Source organism: Salvelinus alpinus, chromosome 23 (genome assembly GCF_045679555.1).
Source record: "Salvelinus alpinus chromosome 23, SLU_Salpinus.1, whole genome shotgun sequence".
Lineage (NCBI taxonomy): Eukaryota > Metazoa > Chordata > Actinopteri > Salmoniformes > Salmonidae > Salvelinus > Salvelinus alpinus.
The window spans coordinates 4,265,776-4,287,367 of record NC_092108.1 but is presented as its reverse complement, the minus strand read 5'-3'; the positions used below and the strand labels follow the sequence as shown (position 1 = coordinate 4,287,367).

At 44.3% G+C, this 21,592-nt stretch overlaps 1 protein-coding gene across 1 annotated transcript in view; it reads right to left on the bottom strand.

Moving 5' to 3' along the window:
* LOC139550095 (microtubule cross-linking factor 1-like) overlaps nucleotides 1–15,509 on the bottom strand; it is a 205,335-nt gene extending 189,826 nt beyond the window's left edge. The window contains 1 exon segment of the mRNA XM_071360725.1: nucleotides 13,850–15,509. Within this exon segment, the coding sequence (XP_071216826.1) occupies nucleotides 13,850–14,797 (948 nt within the window). The 5' untranslated portion in view covers nucleotides 14,798–15,509.
* Nucleotides 15,510–21,592: the final 6,083 nt, after the last annotated feature.

Genomic DNA, 21,592 nt, shown 5'->3' with positions numbered 1-21,592 from the left:
AGGTAGAGTAGCCTTTTACAGGTAGAGTAGCCTTTTACAGGTAGAGTAGCCTATACAGGTAGAGTAGCCTATACAGGTAGAGTAGCCTATACAGGTAGAGTAGCCTTTTACAGGTAGAGTAGCCTTTTACAGGTAGAGTAGGCTATACAGGTAGAGTAGAGTAGATTTTACTGGTAGACTAGCCTATACAGGTAGAGAGGCCTATACAGTTAGAGTAGAGTAGCACTTACAGGAAGCGTAGCCTATACAGGAGAGTAGCCTATACAGGTAGAGTAGCCTATACAGGTAGAGTAGGCTATACAGGTAGAGTAGGCTATACAGGTAGAGTAGCCTTTTACAGGTAGAGTAGCCTTTTAAAGGTAGAGTAGCCTATACAGGTAGAGTAGCCTATACAGGTAGAGTAGCCTATACAGGTAGAGTAGCCTATACAGGTAGAGTAGAATGTACAGGTAGATTAGCCTATACAGGTAGAGTAGCACTTACAGGAAGCGTAGCCTATACAGGTAGAGTAGCCTATACAGGTAGAGTAGCCTATACAGGTAGAGTAGCCTATACAGGTAGAGTAGCCTATACAGGTAGAGTAGCCTTTACAGGTAGATTAAACTACAAAGGTAGAGTAGCCTTTACAGGTAGAGTAGCCTTTACAGGTACAGTAGAGCAGCCTGTACAGGTAGAGTAGCCCTTACAGGTAGATTATAATTTTACAGGTAGAGTAGCCTATACAGGTAGAGTAGCCTATACAGGTAGAGTAGCCTATACAGGTAGAGTAGCCTATACAGGTAGAGTAGCCTATACAGGTAGAGTAGCCTATACAGGTAGAGTAGGCTATACAGGTAGAGTAGCCTTTTACAGGTAGAGGGGCCTTTTACAGGTAGAGTAGCCTTTTACAGGTAGAGTAGCCTTTTACAGGTAGAGTAGCCTATACAGGCAGAGTAGCCTATACAGGTAGAGTAGCATATACAGGTAGAGTAGCCTATACAGGTAGAGTAGCCTATACAGGTAGATTATCCTTTTACAGGTAGAGTAGCCTATACAGGAAGAGTAGAGTAGCCTATACAGGTAGATTATCCTTTTACAGGTAGAGTAGCCTATACAGGTAGAGTAGCCTTTACAGGTAGAGTAGCCTATACAGGTAGATTATCCTTTTACAGGTAGAGTAGCCTATACAGGTAGAGTAGAGTAGCCTATACAGGTAGATTACCATTTTACAGGTAGATTAGCCTATACAGGTAGAGTAGAGTAGGCTATACAGGTAGATTACCATTTTACAGGTAGATTAGCCTACAGGTAGAGTAGCCTTTACAGGTAGAGTAGCCTTTACAGGTAGAGTAGCCTATACAGGTAGAGTAGCCTATACAGGTAGATTATCCTTTTACAGGTAGAGTAGCCTTTACAGGTAGAGTAGAGTAGCCTATACAGGTAGAGTAGGCTATACAGGTAGAGTAGCCTTTTACAGGTAGAGTAGCCTTTTACAGGTAGAGTAGCCTTTTACAGGTAGAGTAGCCTATACAGGTAGAGTAGCCTATACAGGTAGAGTAGAGTAGCCTATACAGGTAGAGTAGGCTATACAGGTAGAGTAGAGTAGCCTATACAGGTAGAGTAGGCTATACAGGTAGAGTAGCCTTTTACAGGTAGAGTAGCCTTTTACAGGTAGAGTAGCCTATACAGGTAGAGTAGCCTATACAGGTAGAGTAGCCTATACAGGTAGAGTAGCCTTTTACAGGTAGAGTAGCCTTTTACAGGTAGAGTAGGCTATACAGGTAGAGTAGAGTAGATTTTACTGGTAGACTAGCCTATACAGGTAGAGAGGCCTATACAGTTAGAGTAGAGTAGCACTTACAGGAAGCGTAGCCTATACAAGTAGAGTAGCCTATACAGGTAGATTATCCTTTTACAGGTAGAGTAGCCTATACAGGTAGAGTAGCCTTTACAGGTAGAGTAGCCTATACAGGTAGATTATCCTTTTACAGGTAGAGTAGCCTATACAGGTAGACTAGCCTATACAGGTAGAGTAGCCTATACAGGTAGATTATCCTTTTACAGGTAGAGTAGCCTATACAGGTAGAGTAGCCTTTACAGGTAGAGTAGCCTATACAGGTAGATTATCCTTTTACAAGTAGAGTAGCCTATACAGGTAGAGTAGCCTATACAGGTAGATTATCCTTTTACAGGTAGAGTAGCCTATACAGGTAGAGTAGCCTATACAGGTAGAGTAGCCTATACAGGTAGAGTAGCCTATACAGGTAGAGTAGGCTATACAGGTAGAGTAGAGTAGATTTTACTGGTAGACTAGCCTATACAGGTAGATTATCCTTTTACAGGTAGAGTAGCCTATACAGGTAGAGTAGCCTATACAGGTAGAATAGCCAATACAGGTAGAGAGGCCTATACAGTTAGAGTAGAGTAGCACTTACAGGAAGCGTAGCCTATACAGGAGAGTAGCATATACAGGTAGAGTAGCCTATACAGGTAGAGTAGCCTATACAGGTAGAGTAGGCTATACAGGGAGAGTAGGCTATACAGGTAGAGTAGCCTTTTACAGGTAGAGGAGCCTTTTACAGGTAGAGTAGCCTTTTACAGGTAGAGTAGCCTATACAGGTAGAGTAGCCTATACAGGTAGATTATCCTTTTACAGGTAGAGTAGCCTTTACAGGTAGAGTAGAGTAGCCTATACAGGTAGAGTAGGCTATACAGGTAGAGTAGCCTTTTACAGGTAGAGTAGCCTTTTACAGGTAGAGTAGCCTTTTACAGGTAGAGTAGCCTATACAGGTAGAGTAGCCTATACAGGTAGAGTAGAGTAGCCTATACAGGTAGAGTAGGCTATACAGGTAGAGTAGAGTAGCCTATACAGGTAGAGTAGGCTATACAGGTAGAGTAGCCTTTTACAGGTAGAGTAGCCTTTTACAGGTAGAGTAGCCTATACAGGTAGAGTAGCCTATACAGGTAGAGTAGCCTATACAGGTAGAGTAGCCTTTTACAGGTAGAGTAGCCTTTTACAGGTAGAGTAGGCTATACAGGTAGAGTAGAGTAGATTTTACTGGTAGACTAGCCTATACAGGTAGAGAGGCCTATACAGTTAGAGTAGAGTAGCACTTACAGGAAGCGTAGCCTATACAAGTAGAGTAGCCTATACAGGTAGATTATCCTTTTACAGGTAGAGTAGCCTATACAGGTAGAGTAGCCTTTACAGGTAGAGTAGCCTATACAGGTAGATTATCCTTTTACAGGTAGAGTAGCCTATACAGGTAGACTAGCCTATACAGGTAGAGTAGCCTATACAGGTAGATTATCCTTTTACAGGTAGAGTAGCCTATACAGGTAGAGTAGCCTTTACAGGTAGAGTAGCCTATACAGGTAGATTATCCTTTTACAAGTAGAGTAGCCTATACAGGTAGAGTAGCCTATACAGGTAGATTATCCTTTTACAGGTAGAGTAGCCTATACAGGTAGAGTAGCCTATACAGGTAGAGTAGCCTATACAGGTAGAGTAGCCTATACAGGTAGAGTAGGCTATACAGGTAGAGTAGAGTAGATTTTACTGGTAGACTAGCCTATACAGGTAGATTATCCTTTTACAGGTAGAGTAGCCTATACAGGTAGAGTAGCCTATACAGGTAGAATAGCCAATACAGGTAGAGAGGCCTATACAGTTAGAGTAGAGTAGCACTTACAGGAAGCGTAGCCTATACAGGAGAGTAGCATATACAGGTAGAGTAGCCTATACAGGTAGAGTAGCCTATACAGGTAGAGTAGGCTATACAGGGAGAGTAGGCTATACAGGTAGAGTAGCCTTTTACAGGTAGAGGAGCCTTTTACAGGTAGAGTAGCCTTTTACAGGTAGAGTAGCCTATACAGGCAGAGTAGTCTATACAGGTAGAGTAGCATAAACAGGTAGAGTAGCGTAGCCTTGACAGGTAGCCTAGCCTATAACAGGTAGAGTAGCGTAGCCTTGACAGGTAGCCTAGCCTAAAACAGGTAGAGTAGCGTAGCCTTGACAGGTAGCCTAGCCTATAACAGGTAGAGTAGCCTATACAGGTAGACTAGCCTATAACAGGTAGAGTAGCCTATACAGGTAGACTAGCCTATACAGGTAGAGTAGCCTATACAGGTAGAGTAGCCTATACAGGTAGAGTAGCCTATACAGGTAGAGTAGCCTATACAGGTAGACTAGCCTATACAGGTAGAGTAGCCTATACAGGTAGAGTAGCCTATACAGGTACTGTAGCCTATACAGGTAGAGGAGAGTAGCCTTTCAGGTAGAGTAGCCTATACAGGTAGAGTAGCCTATACAGGTACTGTAGCCTATACAGGTAGAGGAGAGTAGCCTATACAGGTAGATTAGAATAGCCTTTCAGGTAGAGTAGCCTATACAGGTAGAGTAGCCTATACAGGTACTGTAGCCTATACAGGTAGAGGAGAGTAGCCTATACAGGTAGATTAGAATAGCCTTTCTGGTAGAGTAGCCTATACAGGTAGAATAGCCAATACAAGTAGAGTAGCCGTTTACAGGTAGAGGAGCCTATGCAGGTAGAGTAGAGTAGCCTATACATGTAGAGTAGCCTTTACAGGTAGAGTAGCCTTTACAGGTATAGTAGCCTATACAGGTACTGTAGCCTATACAGGTAGAGGAGAGTAGCCTATACAGGTAGATTAGAATAGCCTTTCAGGTAGAGTAGCCTATACAGGTAGAATAGCCAATACAAGTAGAGTAGCCGTTTACAGGTAGAGTAGCCTATGCAGGTAGAGTAGAGTAGCCTATACATGTAGAGTAGCCTTTACAGGTAGAGTAGCCTTTACAGGTAGAGTAGCCTTTACAGGTATAGTAGCCTATACAGGTAGTGTAGCCTATACAGGTACTGTAGCCTATACAGGTAGAGGAGAGTAGCCTATACAGGTAGATTAGAGTAGCCTATACATGTAGAGTAGCCTTTACAGGTATAGTAGCCTATACAGGTAGAGCAGCCTATACAGGTAGATTATCCTTTTACAGGTAGAGTAGCCTATACAGGTAGAGTAGCCTATACAGATAGAGGAAAGCAGCCTTTACAAGTAGAGGGGAGTAGCACTTACAGGAAGCGTAGCCTATACAGGAGAGTAGCATTTTACAGGTAGAGTAGCCAATACAGGTAGAGGAGAGTAGCCTTTACAGGTAGAGGAGAGTAGCCTTTACAGGTAGAGGAGAGTAGCCTTTACAGGTAGAGGAGAGTAGCCTTTACAGGTAGAGGAGAGTAGCCTTTACAGGTAGAGGAGAGTAGCCTTTACAGGTAGAGGAGAGTAGCCTTTACAGGTAGAGTAGAGTAGCCTTTACAGGTAGAGTAGAGTAGCCTTTACAGGTAGAGTAGAGTAGCCTTTACAGGTAGAGGGGAGTAGCCTTTACAGGTAGAGGGGAGTAGCCTTTACAGGTAGAGGAGAGTAGACTTTACAGGTAGAGGAGAGTAGCCTTTACAGGTAGAGTAGAGTAGCCTTTACAGGTAGAGTAGAGTAGCCTTTACAGGTAGAGGGGAGTAGCCTTTACAGGTAGAGTAGAGTAGCCTTTACAGGTAGACTAGCCTATACAGGTAGAGTAGCCTATACAGGTAGAGGGGAGTAGCCTTTACAGGTAGAGGAGAGTAGCCTTTACAGGTAGAGGAGAGTAGCCTTTACAGGTAGAGTAGCCTTTACAGGTAGACTAGCCTATACAGGTAGAGTAGCCTTTACAGGTAGACTAGCCTATACAGGTAGACTAGAGTAGCCTTTACAGGTAGAGGATAGTAGCCTTTACAGGTAGATTAGAGTAGCCTTTACAGGTAGACTAGCCTATACAGGTAGACTAGCCTATACAGGTAGATTAGAGTAGCCTTTACAGGTAGAGGATAGTAGCCTATACAGGTAGATTAGAGTAGCCTTTACAGGTAGACTAGCCTTTACAGGTACAGGAAAGTAGGCTATACAGGTAGATTAGAGTAGACTTTACATGTAGACTAGCCTTTACAGGTAGAGTAGAGTAGCCTTTACATGTAGAGTAGAGTAGCCTTTACAGGTGGATTAAAGTAGCCTTTACAGATAGAGTAGCCTTTACAGGTAGAGTAGCCCATACAGGTAGAGTAGCCCATATAGGTAGAGTAGCCCATACAGGTAGAGTAGCCTTTACAGGTAGAGTAGCCTTTACAGGTAGAGTAGAGTAGTCTTTACAGGTAGAGTAGCCTTTACAGGTAGAGTAGAGTAGCCTTTACAGGTAGAGTAGCCTTTACAGGTAGAGTAGAGTAGCCTTTACAGGTAGAGTAGCCCATACAGGTAGAGTAGCCCATATAGGTAGAGTAGCCTTTACAGGTAGAGAAGAGTAGCCTAAACAGGTAGAGAAGAGTAGCCTAAACAGGTAGAGTAGAGTAGCCTAAACAGATAGAGTAGCCTATACAGGTAGTGTAGCCTATACAGGTAGAGTAGCCTTTACAGGTAGAGTAGCCTTTACAGGTAGAGTAGCCTATACAGGTAGAGTAGCCTTTACATGTAGAGTAGAGTAGCCTTTACAGGTAGAGTAGCCTATACAGGTAGAGTAGCCTTTACAGGTAGAGTAGCCTTTACAGGTAGAGTAGCCTATACAGGTAGAGTAGCCTATACAGGTAGAGTAGAGTAACCTATACAGGTTACTCTACTCTACATTGAGAGACGACACATACATTGAGAGAGACAAACTAACTACAGTATAGGATTATTGGAAATTAAAAAGGACAAGGTCCATGTAAAACAGGACAGGTGACCTGAACTAGAATAAAGAAGAGAAGCTGCCCACCTGTTATGTTATGGAGGAGCTGACTAATGGAAATTCACAGGGTCAGTTAAATCAATGGTAGAGTTTACCTGACACAGAGTATTTTCTTCTGAGGCCGAGTAGGCCATTCTGGGTAGGAGTTTACTACATCAGTGAGTCATCAACAGGACTGATACTCTTGTTTAATGTTTGCTTTGCATGGTGGATAGCGACTGCTCTGGAATCTGCTTGTCAACGCACCGACTTGAAATGGAAAGGGTGATTATGGGTAAAAAGTTGTCAATGTGTTATATCACAATACTGATAACATGATCATAAACCGTCATTAACCGACACGATCCTAAACCATTATCAACTGACATGATCCTAAACCATTATCAACTGACATGATCCTAAACCATTATCAACTGGCATGATCCTAAACCATTATCAACTGACATGATCCTAAACCATTATCAACTGGCATGATCCTAAACCATTATCAACTGGCATGATCCTAAACCATTATCAACTGGCATGATCCAATAGCGCATTAATTTAACTTTCTGTTCCCTGAAATAATCAATAAACTTTTAATGATTTTGTGATTTAATGAAGGTATTATGTTGCAGCCATAGAAGAGATAGATGTCTGAGTTGTGGTTGTGTTATGTAGTGGGAGAGAGGGGGGAGAGAGAGAGACCCTTAAATTGAAATTGCAATTGAGAGAGACAGAATGACAGAGTGAGAGCGAGACAGAATGACAGAGTGAGAGCGAAAGAGAGGAGCTGGAGAGAAAGAGACAGACAGAGAGAAGTGGGGAGAGTGGAAAGAGGGAGGAGAGGAGAGAGGAAGTGTGTGACTGCGGCCCCAGCTGTCTGACTATTTGAACACCTGACAATGTAACGTAGCACACAAAAAATCCGGGACACTCAAATTAGTATGATAGCTAACATTAGCCACCTAGCTAACGTTAGCAACCTAGCTAACTTTAGCCAAGAAATTGGAAATTCGTAACTTATAAGTTTTGCAAATTCGTAACAGATCATCAAATCAAATGTATTTATAAATGTAATAAATATCATTTATTATAACACAAGCATATTTGCTATTACATTGTTATAACTAACTTCTTTCCAAACAGGGTTTCTCACAAACTCATAAGCAGATACGGAGACCCACACACACCCAGAGACAGATGGCTGACACAGGCCTTTTCATAAAGAATGATAAGAAAAGGGTGCCTGGTACTGCATATCACAGAAACTGAGACACACACATACCCAAGGACAGAGGGCTGACGCAAACCTTTCATAAACACTGATAAGACAGGAACATCTACGCACACACAAAATCTCCTCTTCAGTCTGAACATTTTACAGAGACACACAGAAATGTCAAAATAGGAACATCTACGCACACACCTAATCTCCTGTTTTAGCTGAACATTTCTGAAGACAAAGAAATCTACTCAGAGCCAATGAGACAGTGATACTAGCCTGAAGGGGACCTCGCCCAACTCATCAGGACCAACCAGAGGACAAGAACTTCCAGACTCAACCTACTTTCTATCTTTGTATAAAATGTCTATGCACTCTGTTATCTGGGCTTCTTTCGGATAGTTCCATTTGAGCTTGATGAAAGGGTCCGTGCACGCTATTTCAGATATCTTTACCTCTGAATAAATTGCTTTTATTTAAACCTCATCCACCCTGTCCAGAGTCTCTACTTCGTCTCAGTTCTCCAGTAAACTTGTGATATCAACATAAAGCCGTTTTTACATGAGCAGATTTGACAAAGTACTTAATATAGAAACCCAGCTGTAAAACCCCAAACAGCAAGCAATGCAGGTGTAGAAGCACGGTGGCTAGGAAAAACTCCCTAGAAAGGTTGGAATTTTGGAAGAAACCTAGAGAGGAACCAGGCTATGAGGGGTGGCCAGTCCTCTTCTGGCTGTGCCAGGTGGAGATTAAGAGTACGTGGCCATTTAAGGCCAGATCGTTCTTCAAGATGGTCAAACATTCATAGATGACCAGCAGGGTCAGATAATAATAATCACAGTGGTTGTAGAGGGTGCAACAGGTCAGCGCCTCAGGAGTAAATGTGTGATTGTTCGTAACATATCATACGAAATGGATGATGGACATACAAAAATGAATAGATACCATACGAAAATGTAACATACACTGCCTTTGGAAAGTATTCAGACGCCTTCACTTTCTCCTCATTTTCTTACGTTACAGCCTTCTTCTAAAATTGATTAAATAATAAAAAATCCTCCACAATCTACACACAATACCACATAACGACAAAGTGGAAACAAGTTTTTAGAAATGTTTGCTAATGTATTAAAAATAAAAAATCGGAAAAAGGTCCCACAGTTGACGGTGCTTCCTGTTTCCATTGATCATCCTTGAGATGTTTCTACAACTTGATTGGAGTCCACCTGTGGTAAATTCAATTGATTGGACATGATTTGGAAAGGCACACACCTGTCTATATAAGGTTCCATGGTTGACAGTGGATGTCAGAGCAAAAACCAAGCCAGGAGGTCGAAGGAATTGTCCGTAGAGCTCCAGGACAGGATTGTGTCGAGGCACAGATCTTGGGATGGGTAAAAAAAATATTTCTGGAGCATTGAAGGTACCCAAGAACACAGTGGCCTCTATCATTCTTAAATAGGAAAAAGTGTGGACCCACCAAGTCTCTCCCAAACTGAGCAATCGGGAGAGAAGGGCTTTGGTCAGGGAGGTGTCCAAGAACCAGATGGTCACTCTGACAGAGCTCCAGAGTTCCTCTGTGGAGATGAGAGAACCTTTCAGAAGGACAACCATCTCTGCAACACTCCACCAATTATAGGCCTTTATGGTGGCCGGACGGAAGCCACTCCTCAGTAAAAGGCACATGACAGCCCACTTGGTCTGATGAAACCAAGATTGAACTCTTTAGCCTGAATGCCAAGCGTCACGTCTGGAGAAAACCAGGCACAATCCCTACGGGGAAGCATGGTGGTGGCAGCATCATGCTGTGGGGATTTTTCTTCAGCAGCAGGGACTGGGAGACTAGTCAAGATCGAGGGAAAGATGAACGGAGCAAAGTACAGAGAGATCCTTGATGAAAACCTGCTCCAGAGCACTCAGACTGGGGCGAAGATTCACCTTCCAACAGGACAACGACCCTAAGCAGACAGCCAAGACAACGCAGGAGTGGCTTCGGGACAAGTCTCTGAAAGTCCTTGAGTTGCCCAGCCAGAACTCGGACTTGAACCCGATCTAACATCTCTGGAGAGACCTGAAAATAGCTGTGCAGCGACGCTCCCCATCCAACCTGACAGAGCTTGAGAGGATCTGCAGAGAAGAATGGGAGAAACTCCCCAAATACAGGTGTGCCAAGCTTGTAGCTTCATTTCCACGAAGACTCGATGTTGTAATTGCTGCCAAATAGTGCTTCAACAAAGTACTGAGTAAAGGGTCTGAATACTTATGTAAATGTTTTTTATATATAATTTTAGCAAACATTTAGCAAACATTTCTAAAAACCTGTTTTTGCTTTGTAAATATGGGATATTGTGTGTAGATTAATAAGTAAAACAAATTATTTAATCAATTTTAGAAAAAGGCTGTAATGTAAAAAAGTCAAGGGGTCTGAATACTTTCCGAAGGCACTATACAATACTAATCGGAGTGTCTCGGACTTAAGTTTACTATGTTACGTCTACCCCTGAGTCCAGGTTGGACATTTGACAGTTATCAGGTCCTCTGGGACTGGCCCATGATGAAGAGAGGGGAGAGGATATACAGCATAACCTAGATAGTCTAAAGCAGATGTTGGAAAAAAGGTTTGTTTGAACATTTGAAATTGGATTTAGTGTAGGCATACAGTGGGGAGAACAAGTATTTGATACACTGCCGATTTTGAAGGTTTTCCTACTTACAAAGCATGTAGAGGTCTGTCATTTTTATCATAGGTACACTTCAACTGTGAGAGACGGAATCTAAAACAAAAATCCAGAAAATCACATTGTATGATTTTTAAGTAATTAATTTGCATTTTATTGCATGACATACGTATTTGATCACCTACCAACCAGTAAGAATTCCGGCTCTCACAGACCTGTTAGTTTTTCTTTAAGAAGCCCTCCTGTTCTCCACTCATTACCTGTATTAACTGCACCTGTTTGAACTCGTTACCTGTATAAAAGACACCTGTCCACACACTCAATCAAACAGACTCCAACCTCTCCACAATGGCCAAGACCAGAGAGCTGTGTAAGGACATCAGGGATAAATTGTAGACCTGTACAAGGCTGGGATGGGCTACAGGACAATAGGCAAGCAGCTTGGTGAGAAGGCAACAATTATTAGAAAATGGAAGAAGTTCAAGATGACGGTCAATCACCCTCGGTCTGGGGCTCCATGCAAGATCTCACCTTGTGGGGCATCAATGATCATGAGGAATGTGAGGGATCAGCCCAGAACTACACGGCAGGACCTGGTCAATGACCTGAAGAGAGCTGGGACCACAGTCTCAAAGAAAACCATTAGTAACACACTACGCCGTCATGGATTAAAATCCTGCAGCGCACGCAAGGTCCCCCTGCTCAAGCCAGCGCATGTCCAGGCCCGTCTGAAGTTTGCCAATGACCATCTGGATGATCCAGAGGAGGAATGGGAGAAGGTCATGTGGTCTGATGAGACAAAAATAGAGCTTTTTGGTCTAAACTCCACTCGCCGTGTTTGGAGGAAGAAGAAGGATGAGTACAACCCCAAGAACACCATCCCAACCGTGAAGCATGGAGGTGGAAACATCATTCTTTGGGGATGCTTTTCTGCAAAGGGGACAGGACGACTGCACCGTATTGAGGGGAGGATGGATGGGGCCATGTATCGCGAGATCTTGACCAACAACCTCCTTCCCTCAGTAAGAGCATTGAAGATGGGTCGTGGCTGGGTCTTCCAGCATGACAACGACCCGAAACACACAGCCAGGGCAACTAAGGAGTGGCTCCGTAAGAAGCATCTCAAGGCCCTGGAGTGGCCTAGCCAGTCTCCAGACCTGAACCCAATAGAAAATCTTTGGAGGGAGCCGAAAGTCCGTATTGCCCAGCGACAGCCCCGAAACCTGAAGGATCTGGAGAAGGTCTGTATGGAGGAGTGGGCCAAAATCCCTGCTGCAGTGTGTGCAAACCTGGTCAAGAACTACAGGAAACGTATGATCTCTGTAATTGCAAACTAAGGTTTCTGTACCAAATATTAAGTTCTGCTTTTCTGATGTATCAAATACTTATGTCATGCAATAAAATGCAAATTAATTACTTAAAAATCATACAATGTGATTTTCTGGATTTTTGTTTTAGATTCCTTCTCTCACAGTTGAAGTGTACCTATGATAAAAATTACAGACCTCTACATGCTTTGTAAGTAGGAAAACCTGCAAAATCGTCAGTGTATCAAATACTTGTTCTCCCCACTGTACGTGTGTACTAGTGAATGTCATCATACACTATATAAACAAAAGTATGTGGACACCCCTTCAAATTAGTGGATTCAGCTATTTCAGCCTCACCCGTTGATGACAGGTGTATAAAATGGAGCACACAGTCATGCAATCTCCATAGGAAAACATTGGCAGTATAGTGATCTTACTGAAGAGCTCAGTGACTGTGTGGCATCGTCACAGGATGCCACGTTTCCAACAAGTCAGTTTGTCAAATTTCTGCCCTGCTAGAGCTGCCCCGGTCAACTGTAAGAGCTGCCCCGGTCAACTGCTAGAGCTGCCCCGGTCAACTGTAAGTGCTGTTATTGTAAAGTGCTGAATCAGACGGACTAATCTGGGTTTGGCGGATGCCAGGAGAACGCTACCTGCTCCAATGCATAGTGCCAACTGTAAAGTTTGGTGGAGGAGGAATAATGGTCTGGGGCTGTTTTTTCATGGTTCGGGCCCCTTAGTTCCAGTGAAGAGAAATCTTAACGCTACAGCGTACAAAGACATTCTAGACGATTTTGTGCTTCCAACTTTGTGGCAACAGTTTGGGGAAGTCTCTTTCCTGTTACAGCTTGACAATGCCCCCATGCACAAAGCGAGGTCCATACAGAAATGGTTTGTCAAGATCGGTGTGGAAGAACTTGACTGGCCTGCACAGAGCCCTGACCTCAACCCCACAGAACACCTTTGGGATGAATTGGAACGCCGACTGCGAGCCAGGTCTAATCCCCCAACATCAGTGCCTGACCTCACTAATGCTCTTGAGGCTGAATGGAAGCAAGTTCCTGCAGAAATGCTCCAACATCTAGTGGAAAGCCTTCCCAGAAGAGTGGAGGCTGTTATAGCAGCAATGTTCCAACATCTAGTGGAAAGCCTTCCCAGAAGAGTGGAGGCTGTTATAGCAGCAATGTTCCAACATCTAGTGGAAAGCCTTCCCAGAAGAGTGGAGGCTGTTATAGCAGCAATGTTCCAACATCTAGTGGAAAGCCTTCCCAGAAGAGTGGAGGCTGTTATAGCAGCAATATTCCAACATCTAGTGGAAAGCCTTCCCAGAAGAGTGGAGGCTGTTATAGCAGCAATGTTCCAACATCTAGTGGAAAGCCTTCCTAGAAGAGTGGAGGCTGTTATAGCAACTCCATATTAATACCCATGAATTTTGGAATGAGATATGCGACGAGCAGGTGTCCACATACTTTTGATCATGTAGTGTATTTGGAGGACAGATTTTCTTATCAATTTGAAATCTACTCAACTGCTTTGCAATATGAAACTGATGTCAGACAAAAGGATTGTGTTCTTATATTTCCTGATGTCATTGGGGTTAATTTGAATAGTCCTAACAGAAATAACTTGATGATACATAACAATCCAGAGAGAGAACACTACCAACTAGTCAACTATATGAAGACGAATAGCAGGTAAACGTCAGGGCAAACCAACAGTGGGGGTTGGGGGGGGGGGGGGGGGGTCACTGAAGCTTTACAAACAGTGATACAGTGAATCACTGGCTGCAAAGACAACACTATAATCAATAGGGCTATTACTATGCGGGCAGCCTACAGAACAGCAATGGGTGATGCAGAAACCACCTTATGGATTACAAACAAGAAACAGAAATGATTCCTGCAGCCTCTTTTACCTTGAGGTACTCGTTTTCAGAGCGGAGATCTTCTATTTCCCGCAATAAATCCTCCTCGATTACCTCCTTGCTGCATTCCAGTTTTATCAATTGTGCGCTTGTCGTTGCTTTCTCCTGTTTACTCCCCGCTCCTCCGTGAGCACCTGGTCCTGGAGCCTGAGACACACCGCCTTCCCCTGCAGCCGCAGGGCTACCCTCCGCGGTGCGCAACGAACCAACACCACTACCGGCAGTAGCCCCTGCCGCTCTGGCCGCGTCTGACGCTGATGCTGCCGCCTGCACAGGATAATCCACCTGATCCCTGTCGCTGAACCCGGAGCCCCCCGACTCCCCGTCGCTGCTTGCAGCCGCGGCCAGGCGCTGTTCGTCGGATAGGGGTTCGGAGGGACAGTCAGAGAGATCGGAGCTACTGTCGGTCTGACTGACCCTGCTGCCGAGGGGGGTAGCGCCGGTTGGGACGCGGATTGGGGAGCCAAGGCTGAGCGGGCCGTGGTGAGACGCGGTCAGAGTGGCTATTTTACTCTTCTTGGCTTTGAGGGCGAGGTGTGGACTGCTGGTGCTGCTGTCCGGGGTCGCTTTGCTGGCGCTTGCAGTGGTCTGTTTAGGTTCCAGCGCCGCATGTTGAATGACCTTAACCGTCTTCTTCGTGACTGTGGAAGACTTGGTGCTGTGACTTTTCACCGCGGCTGGTTTGTTATCCTTCGCTCCGGTTGGGGTGCGCCTGGAGATGCGGCTTTGAGTGGATGATACGGCCACTGAGGAAGAAGAGTGCTGCTGCTTGGTTAGTTTGGGAGATTTTGGTACGATAGCCGCTGGTTTGGGCGAGGAGCGGGCATCCTTCAGGAACGGCCTGGCCGGAGACGGTGCTCGGTTTAACCGTTTCTTCTCCAACTGGTGGTTTGGCGGTTTGGTGGGTTCGCTGGTCCCAGAGCCATTGGAGCGATCCATATTACAACACTCCGACGATACCGGTGGAGAATATGTAGAGGACGGGAGGGGGTTGATGGATCAACAAATGATCAGTCCACGACACACAGAAATAATGCATTTGACAGGCGACAGCAGCAGAAACACAGTCCTGTCTGTTCTTCTCATCACTCCCGGGTTGGGGATGCACACCCCGGTCCTTTAGGCTATTCACGGTTTTATTCCGTTCGGTCTGATTAGATAAATATCATCGGTTACATTCACCAGGTTGTCATTGTACTCCCCTCTACGGTACCGGCAGCCCGGTGGCTCCGCTCGGTCTCCTTGAAGGAATCGCTGAAATAAACGAGATTATTGTAGCCTAAATAAACCGATGCGAGACAGATGGCATCTGCAGTGTTGCTAATTGTAAGGTTTGTATATAAATGAATCCAGCCGTATTGTTATTCCCTGATACGACTCGTCCATTCCTCTCGTCCTCTCCCTCGCTCTCCGGGCCCCGTCTGTCCGTGTGTCGGCTGCTCACTGTCTTTTGCCCTTTCCCACTCCTTCCGTCTATCTGACAAGGAAAATCTGCAATCGCTGCGGTATGTATTGACTAGATGGGATACATCTTTTGTCGGATTTGACTTTTCATAGCAGGTTAGAATAATTAACGTAACAGGTTATGATAATTAGGTTAAGGGTATGAAAATGGTTTTTGGGGATAGCTAAAAATGCAAAAAAATATATATACTTTTGCGGTTCGTTTGAATTTGACAAAAGCTGTATCCCTTCTAACCATGACCTTGCGGTCTCGAACCTGGTTGAAGCCTGCGGTGGTTCCTAATGTAGGCGCATGCGCTTTGTTTCTCACAAACATCCAACACACCCCTGAGTAGATGGTAATGTAACAACATACACTTAACAACAATATAAACGCAACATGTAAAGTGTTGGTCCAATGTTTCATTAAATGAAATAAAAGATCCCAGAAATGTTCCAGACGCACAAAAAGCTTATTCCTCTCAAATGTTGTGTAGAAATTTGTTTACATCCCTATTAGTGAGCATTTCTCCTTTGCCAAGATAATCTATCCACCTGACAGGTGTGGCATATCAAGCAGCTGATTAAACAGCATGATCATTACACAGGTGCACCTTGTGCTGGGGACACGTTTTGAGGGAGTGTGCAATTGGCATGCTGACTGCAGGAACGTCCACTAGAGCTGTTGCCAGAGAATTTAATGTTCATTTCTCTACCATAAGAGGCCAACTTTGTTTTAGAGAATTTGGCAGTACGTCCTACCGGCCTCACAACCGCAGACCACGCGAGCCTAGGTCCTCCACATCCGTCTTCTTCTCCTGCGGGATCGTCTGGGGGTGGGAGTGCCTTGCTCCCAAGTGGGTGGGTGGGCCCATGCCCTCTCAGGCCCACCCATCACTGTGCCCCTGCCCAGTCATGTGAAATCCATAGATTAGGGCCTAATTTATTTATTTAAATTGACAGATTTTTTATTTCGATTTTAAAATGTAATCTTTGATTAACTAGACAAGTCAGTTAATAACAAATAAGAATTTGTTCTTTACAATGGTGGCCTTATCATGCTGAAACATGAGGTGATGGTGGTGGATGAATGGCACAACAATGGGCCTCAGGATCTCGTCACGGTATCTCTGTTCATTCAAATTGCCATCGATAAAATGCAATTGTGTTCATTGTTCGTAGTTTATGCCTGTTCATATCATGATCCAAAGGGGCACTCTGTTCACAACGTTGACATCAGCAAACCGCTCGCCCACACAACACCATACCAGTCTGCCATCTGGCCGGAACAGTTGAAACTGGGATTCATCCGTGAAGAGCACACTTCTCCAGCCATCGAACGTGAGAATTTGCCCACTGAAGTCGACTCCGACGCTGAACTGCAGTCAGGTCAAGACCCTGATGAGGATGTGGTGGTCCTGGGCTGGTTACACGTGTTCTGCGGTTTTGAGGCCAGTTGGACGTACGGTTGGAGGAGGCTTATGGTCGAGAAATTTAAATTATATTCTCTGGCAACAGCTCTGGTGGACATTCCTGCAGTCAGCATGTCAATTGCACGCTCCCTCAAAACTTGAGACATCTGTGGCATTGTGTTGTGTGGCAGAACTGCATATTTTAGAGTGGCCTTTTATTGTCCCCCAGCACAAGGTGCACCTGTGTAATGATCATGCTGCTTAATCAGCTTGTTGATATGCCACACCTGTCAACCGGATGGATTATCTTGGCAAAGGGAAAATGCTCACTAACAGGGATGTAAACAAATTTGTGCACAAAATTTTTGAGAAATAAGCTTTTTGTGCGTATGGAACATTTCTGGGATCTTTTATTTCAGGGACCAACACTTTACATGTTGCGTTTATATTTTTGTTCAGTGTATTTCAAATAAAAATACAATAAAATGTGTCTGACAGTAGTTGGTAATAAATATATCTCTTTATTTTCACTTCATTAGTTAAAGAATGCCACAAGTTATAAATACCACAAATCCACGTTAAAAACATGCCAACTGTTTTTATCTTCCAAATAAGTAATTGTTTAATACAAAGCAGGGATAGGGTCAATTCCAATGGAAGTCAATGAATTCAGGAAGTAAACTGAAAAAGGGCATCTATTTTCAGTGACTTCTGGGTAGTCTGAAAAGGAAAATATATTTATCTTAAGCCTTTTTTTACATGCTTGGATTTTTAAAATTCATATCACTTCCTGAATTGACTGACGCCAATCCTGATACAAAGAATAGTCTTTCATCTTTAAAAGGACACGCGTACTGTATGTTACAGAAGATCGCATTGTAAAGAGTATATGTAATCTTTACACAGGACAGTGTAGTAAGGCTTGTCTATAGGACAGAAATCATGGTTAATGCCATATTAAATTGTTAACTGTGTTAGTGTACATTTGTTTAATATCTGATCTCAATCGATCAATGAATCAGTCTTATAATCCTTTAATTGATTGATTCTCGATCTGTGTTTCCCATTCTAACAATCTAAAACATGTAACCAGGAGTGGAATTGAAGGAAAAATAAAATTGCTAAGTTACCACTGTCATATTACTAAGGAATTCAGCTAATTTTCCCCACCCAATTCCACCCTGCATGTAACCAAAACCAGACGCACCCAAAAACTCAGCACTGAAACGCTTCCAAGTGAAAACCACAAACCATAAAAAACCCTGCTTGCATGAACTCTGACGACGTGAATCTGGTCCTAGAAGTGGCTGCAATAATCAAGGTCCTAGAAGGGACCCCAATAATCAAGATCCTAGAAGGGACCCCAATAATCAAGGTCCTAGAAGGGACCCCAATAATCAAGATCCTAGAAGGGACCCTAATAATCAAGGTCATAGAAGGGGCCGCAATAATCAAGGTCCTAGAAGGTACCCCAATAATCAAGGTCATAGAAGGGGCCGCAATAATCAAGGTCCTAGAAGGAGCCGCGATAATCAAGGTCATAGAAGGGACCCCAATAATCAAGGTCCTAGAAAGGACCCCAATAATCAAGGTCATAGAAGGGGCCGCAATAATCAAGGTCCTAGAAGGGACCCCAATAATCAAGGTCCTAGAAAGGACCCCAATAATCAAGGTCATAGAAGGGGCCGCAATAATCAAGGTCCTAGAAGGGGACGCAATAATCAAGGTCCTAGAAAGGGCTCCAATAATCAAGGTCCTAGAAGGGACCCCAATAATCAAGGTCCTAGAAGGGACCCCAATAATCAAGGTCCTAGAAGGGGCTGCAATAATCAAGGTCCTAGAAGGGACCGCAATAATCAAGGTCCTAGAAAGGGCTCCAATAATCAAGGTCCTAGAAGGGACCCCAATAATCAAGGTCATAGAAGGGACCCCAATAATCAAGGTCATAGAAGGGACCCCAATAATCAAGGTCCTAGAAGGGACCCCAATAATCAAGATCCTAGAAGGGACCCCAATAATCAAGATCCTAGAAGGGACCCCAATAATCAAGGTCCTAGAAGGGACCCCAATAATCAAGGTCCTAGAAGGGACTCCAATAATCAAGGTCCTAGAAGGGACCCCAATAATCAAAATCCTAGAAGGGACCCCAATAATCAAGGTCCTAGAAGGGGCTGCAATAATCAAGGTCCTAGAAGGGACCCCAATAATCAAGGTCCTCATAGTGACTCTACGTAGCTACCTCCTCCTGTCTTCATAGTGACTGTACGTAGCTACCTCCTGTCTTCATAGTGACTCTACGTAGCTTCCTCCTCCTGTCTTCATAGTGACTGTACGTAGCTACCTCCTGTCTTCATAGTGACTCTACGTAGCTACCTCCTCCTGTCTTCATAGTGACTGTACGTAGCTACCTCATCCTGTCTTCATAGTGACTCTACGTAGCTACCTCCTCCTGTCTTCATAGTGACTGTACGTAGCTACCTCCTGTCTTCATAGTGACTCTACGTAGCTACCTCCTCCTGTCTTCATAGTGACTGTACGTAGCTACCTCCTCCTGTCTTCATAGTGACTCTACGTAGCTACCTCCTGTCTTCATAGTGACTGTACGTAGCTACCTCCTGTCTTCATAGTGACTGTACGTAGCTACCTCCTGTCTTCATAGTGACTGTACGTAGCTACCTCCTCCTGTCTTCATAGTGACTCTACGTAGCTACCTCCTCCTGTCTTCATAGTGACTCTACGTAGCTACCTCCTCCTGTCTTCATAGTGACTCTACGTAGCTACCTCCTCCTGTCTTCATAGTGACTGTACGTAGCTACCTCCTCCTGTCTTCATAGTGACTGTACAGTGGGGAGAACAAGTATTTGATACACTGCCGATTTTGCAGGTTTTCCTACTTACAAAGCATGTAGAGGTCTGTAATTTTTATCATAGGTACACTTCAACTGTGAGAGACGGAATCTAAAACAAAAATCCAGAAAATCACATTGTATGATTTTTAAGTAATTAATTTGCATTTTATTGCATGACATAAGTATTTGATCACCTACCAACCAGTAAGAATTCCAGCTCTCACAGACCTGTTAGTTTTTCTTTAAGAAGCCCTCCTGTTCTCCACTCATTACCTGTATTAACTGCACCTGTTTGAACTCGTTACCTGTATAAAAGACACCTGTCCACACGCTCAATCAAACAGACTCCAACCTCTCCACAATGGCCAAGACCAGAGAGCTGTGTAAGGACATCAGGGATAAAATTGTAGACCTGCACAAGGCTGGATGGGCTATGGGACAATAGGCAAGCAGCTTGGTGAGAAGGCAACAACTGTTGGCGCAATTATTAGAAAATGGAAGAAGTTCAAGATGACGGTCAATCACCCTCGGTCTGGGGCTCCATGCAAGATCTCACCTCGTGGGGCATCAATGATCATGAGGAATGTGAGGGATCAGCCCAGAACTACACGGCAGGACCTGGTCAATGACCTGAAGAGAGCTGGGACCACAGTCTCAAAGAAAACCATTAGTAACACACTACGCCGTCATGGATTAAAATCCTGCAGCGCACGCAAGGTCCCCCTGCTCAAGCCAGCGCATGTCCAGGCCCGTCTGAAGTTTGCCAATGACCATCTGGATGATCCAGAGGAGGAATGGGAGAAGGTCATGTGGTCTGATGAGACAAAAATATAACTTTTTGGTCTAAACTCCACTCGCTGTGTTTGGAGGAAGAAGGATGAGTACAACCCCAAGAACCCATCCCAAACGTGAAGCATGGAGGTGGAAACATCATTCTTTGGGGCTGCTTTTCTGCAAAGGGGACAGGACGACTGCACCGTATTGAGGGGAGGATGGATGGGGCCATGTATCGCGAGATCTTGGCCAACAACCTCCTTCCCTCAGTAAGAGCATTGAAGATGGGTCGTGGCTGGGTCTTCCAGCATGACAACGACCCGAAACACACAGCCAGGGCAACTAAGGAGTGGCTCCGTAAGAAGCATCTCAAGGTCCTGGAGTGGTCTAGCCAGTCTCCAGACCTGAATCCAATAGAAAATCTTTGGAGGGAGCTGAAATTCCGTATTGCCCAGCGACAGCCCCGAAACCTGAAGGATCTGGAGAAGGTCTGTATGGAGGAGTGGGCCAAAATCCCTGCTGCAGTGTGTGCAAACCTGGTCAAGAACTACAGGAAACGTATGATCTCTGTAATTGCAAACAAAGGTTTCTGTACCAAATATTAAGTTCTGCTTTTCTGATGTATCAAATACGTATGTCATGCAATAAAATGCAAAGGAATTACTTAAAAATCATACAATGTGATTTTCTGGATTTTTGTTTTAGATTCCGTCTCTCACAGTTGAAGTGTACCTATGATAAAAATTACAGACCTCTACATGCTTTGTAAGTGGGAAAACCTGCAAAATCGGCAGTGTATCAAATACTTGTTCTCCCCACTGTACGTAGCTACCTCCTCCTGTCTTCATAGTGACTGTACGTAGCTACCTCCTCCTGTCTTCATAGTGACTGTACGTAGCTACCTCCTCCTGTCTTCATAGTGACTGTACGTAGCTACCTCCTCCTGTCTTCAGTGACTCTACGTAGCTACCTCCTCCTGTCTTCATAGTGACTGTACGTAGCTATCTCCTCCTGTCTTCATAGTGACTGTACGTAGCTACCTCCTCCTGTCTTCATAGTGACTGTACGTAGCTACCTCCTCCTGTCTTCATAGTGACTGTACGTAGCTACCTCCTGTCTTCATAGTGACTCTACGTAGATGCCTCAAAAAAGACACTACCCATCAGCCACTGCTCTCCTGTCCACTCAAAAACGTTTTCACGAGGCACCAAAACAGAACAAAAGAGACTGAAACAGGGGACTACCTGAATGGTCCA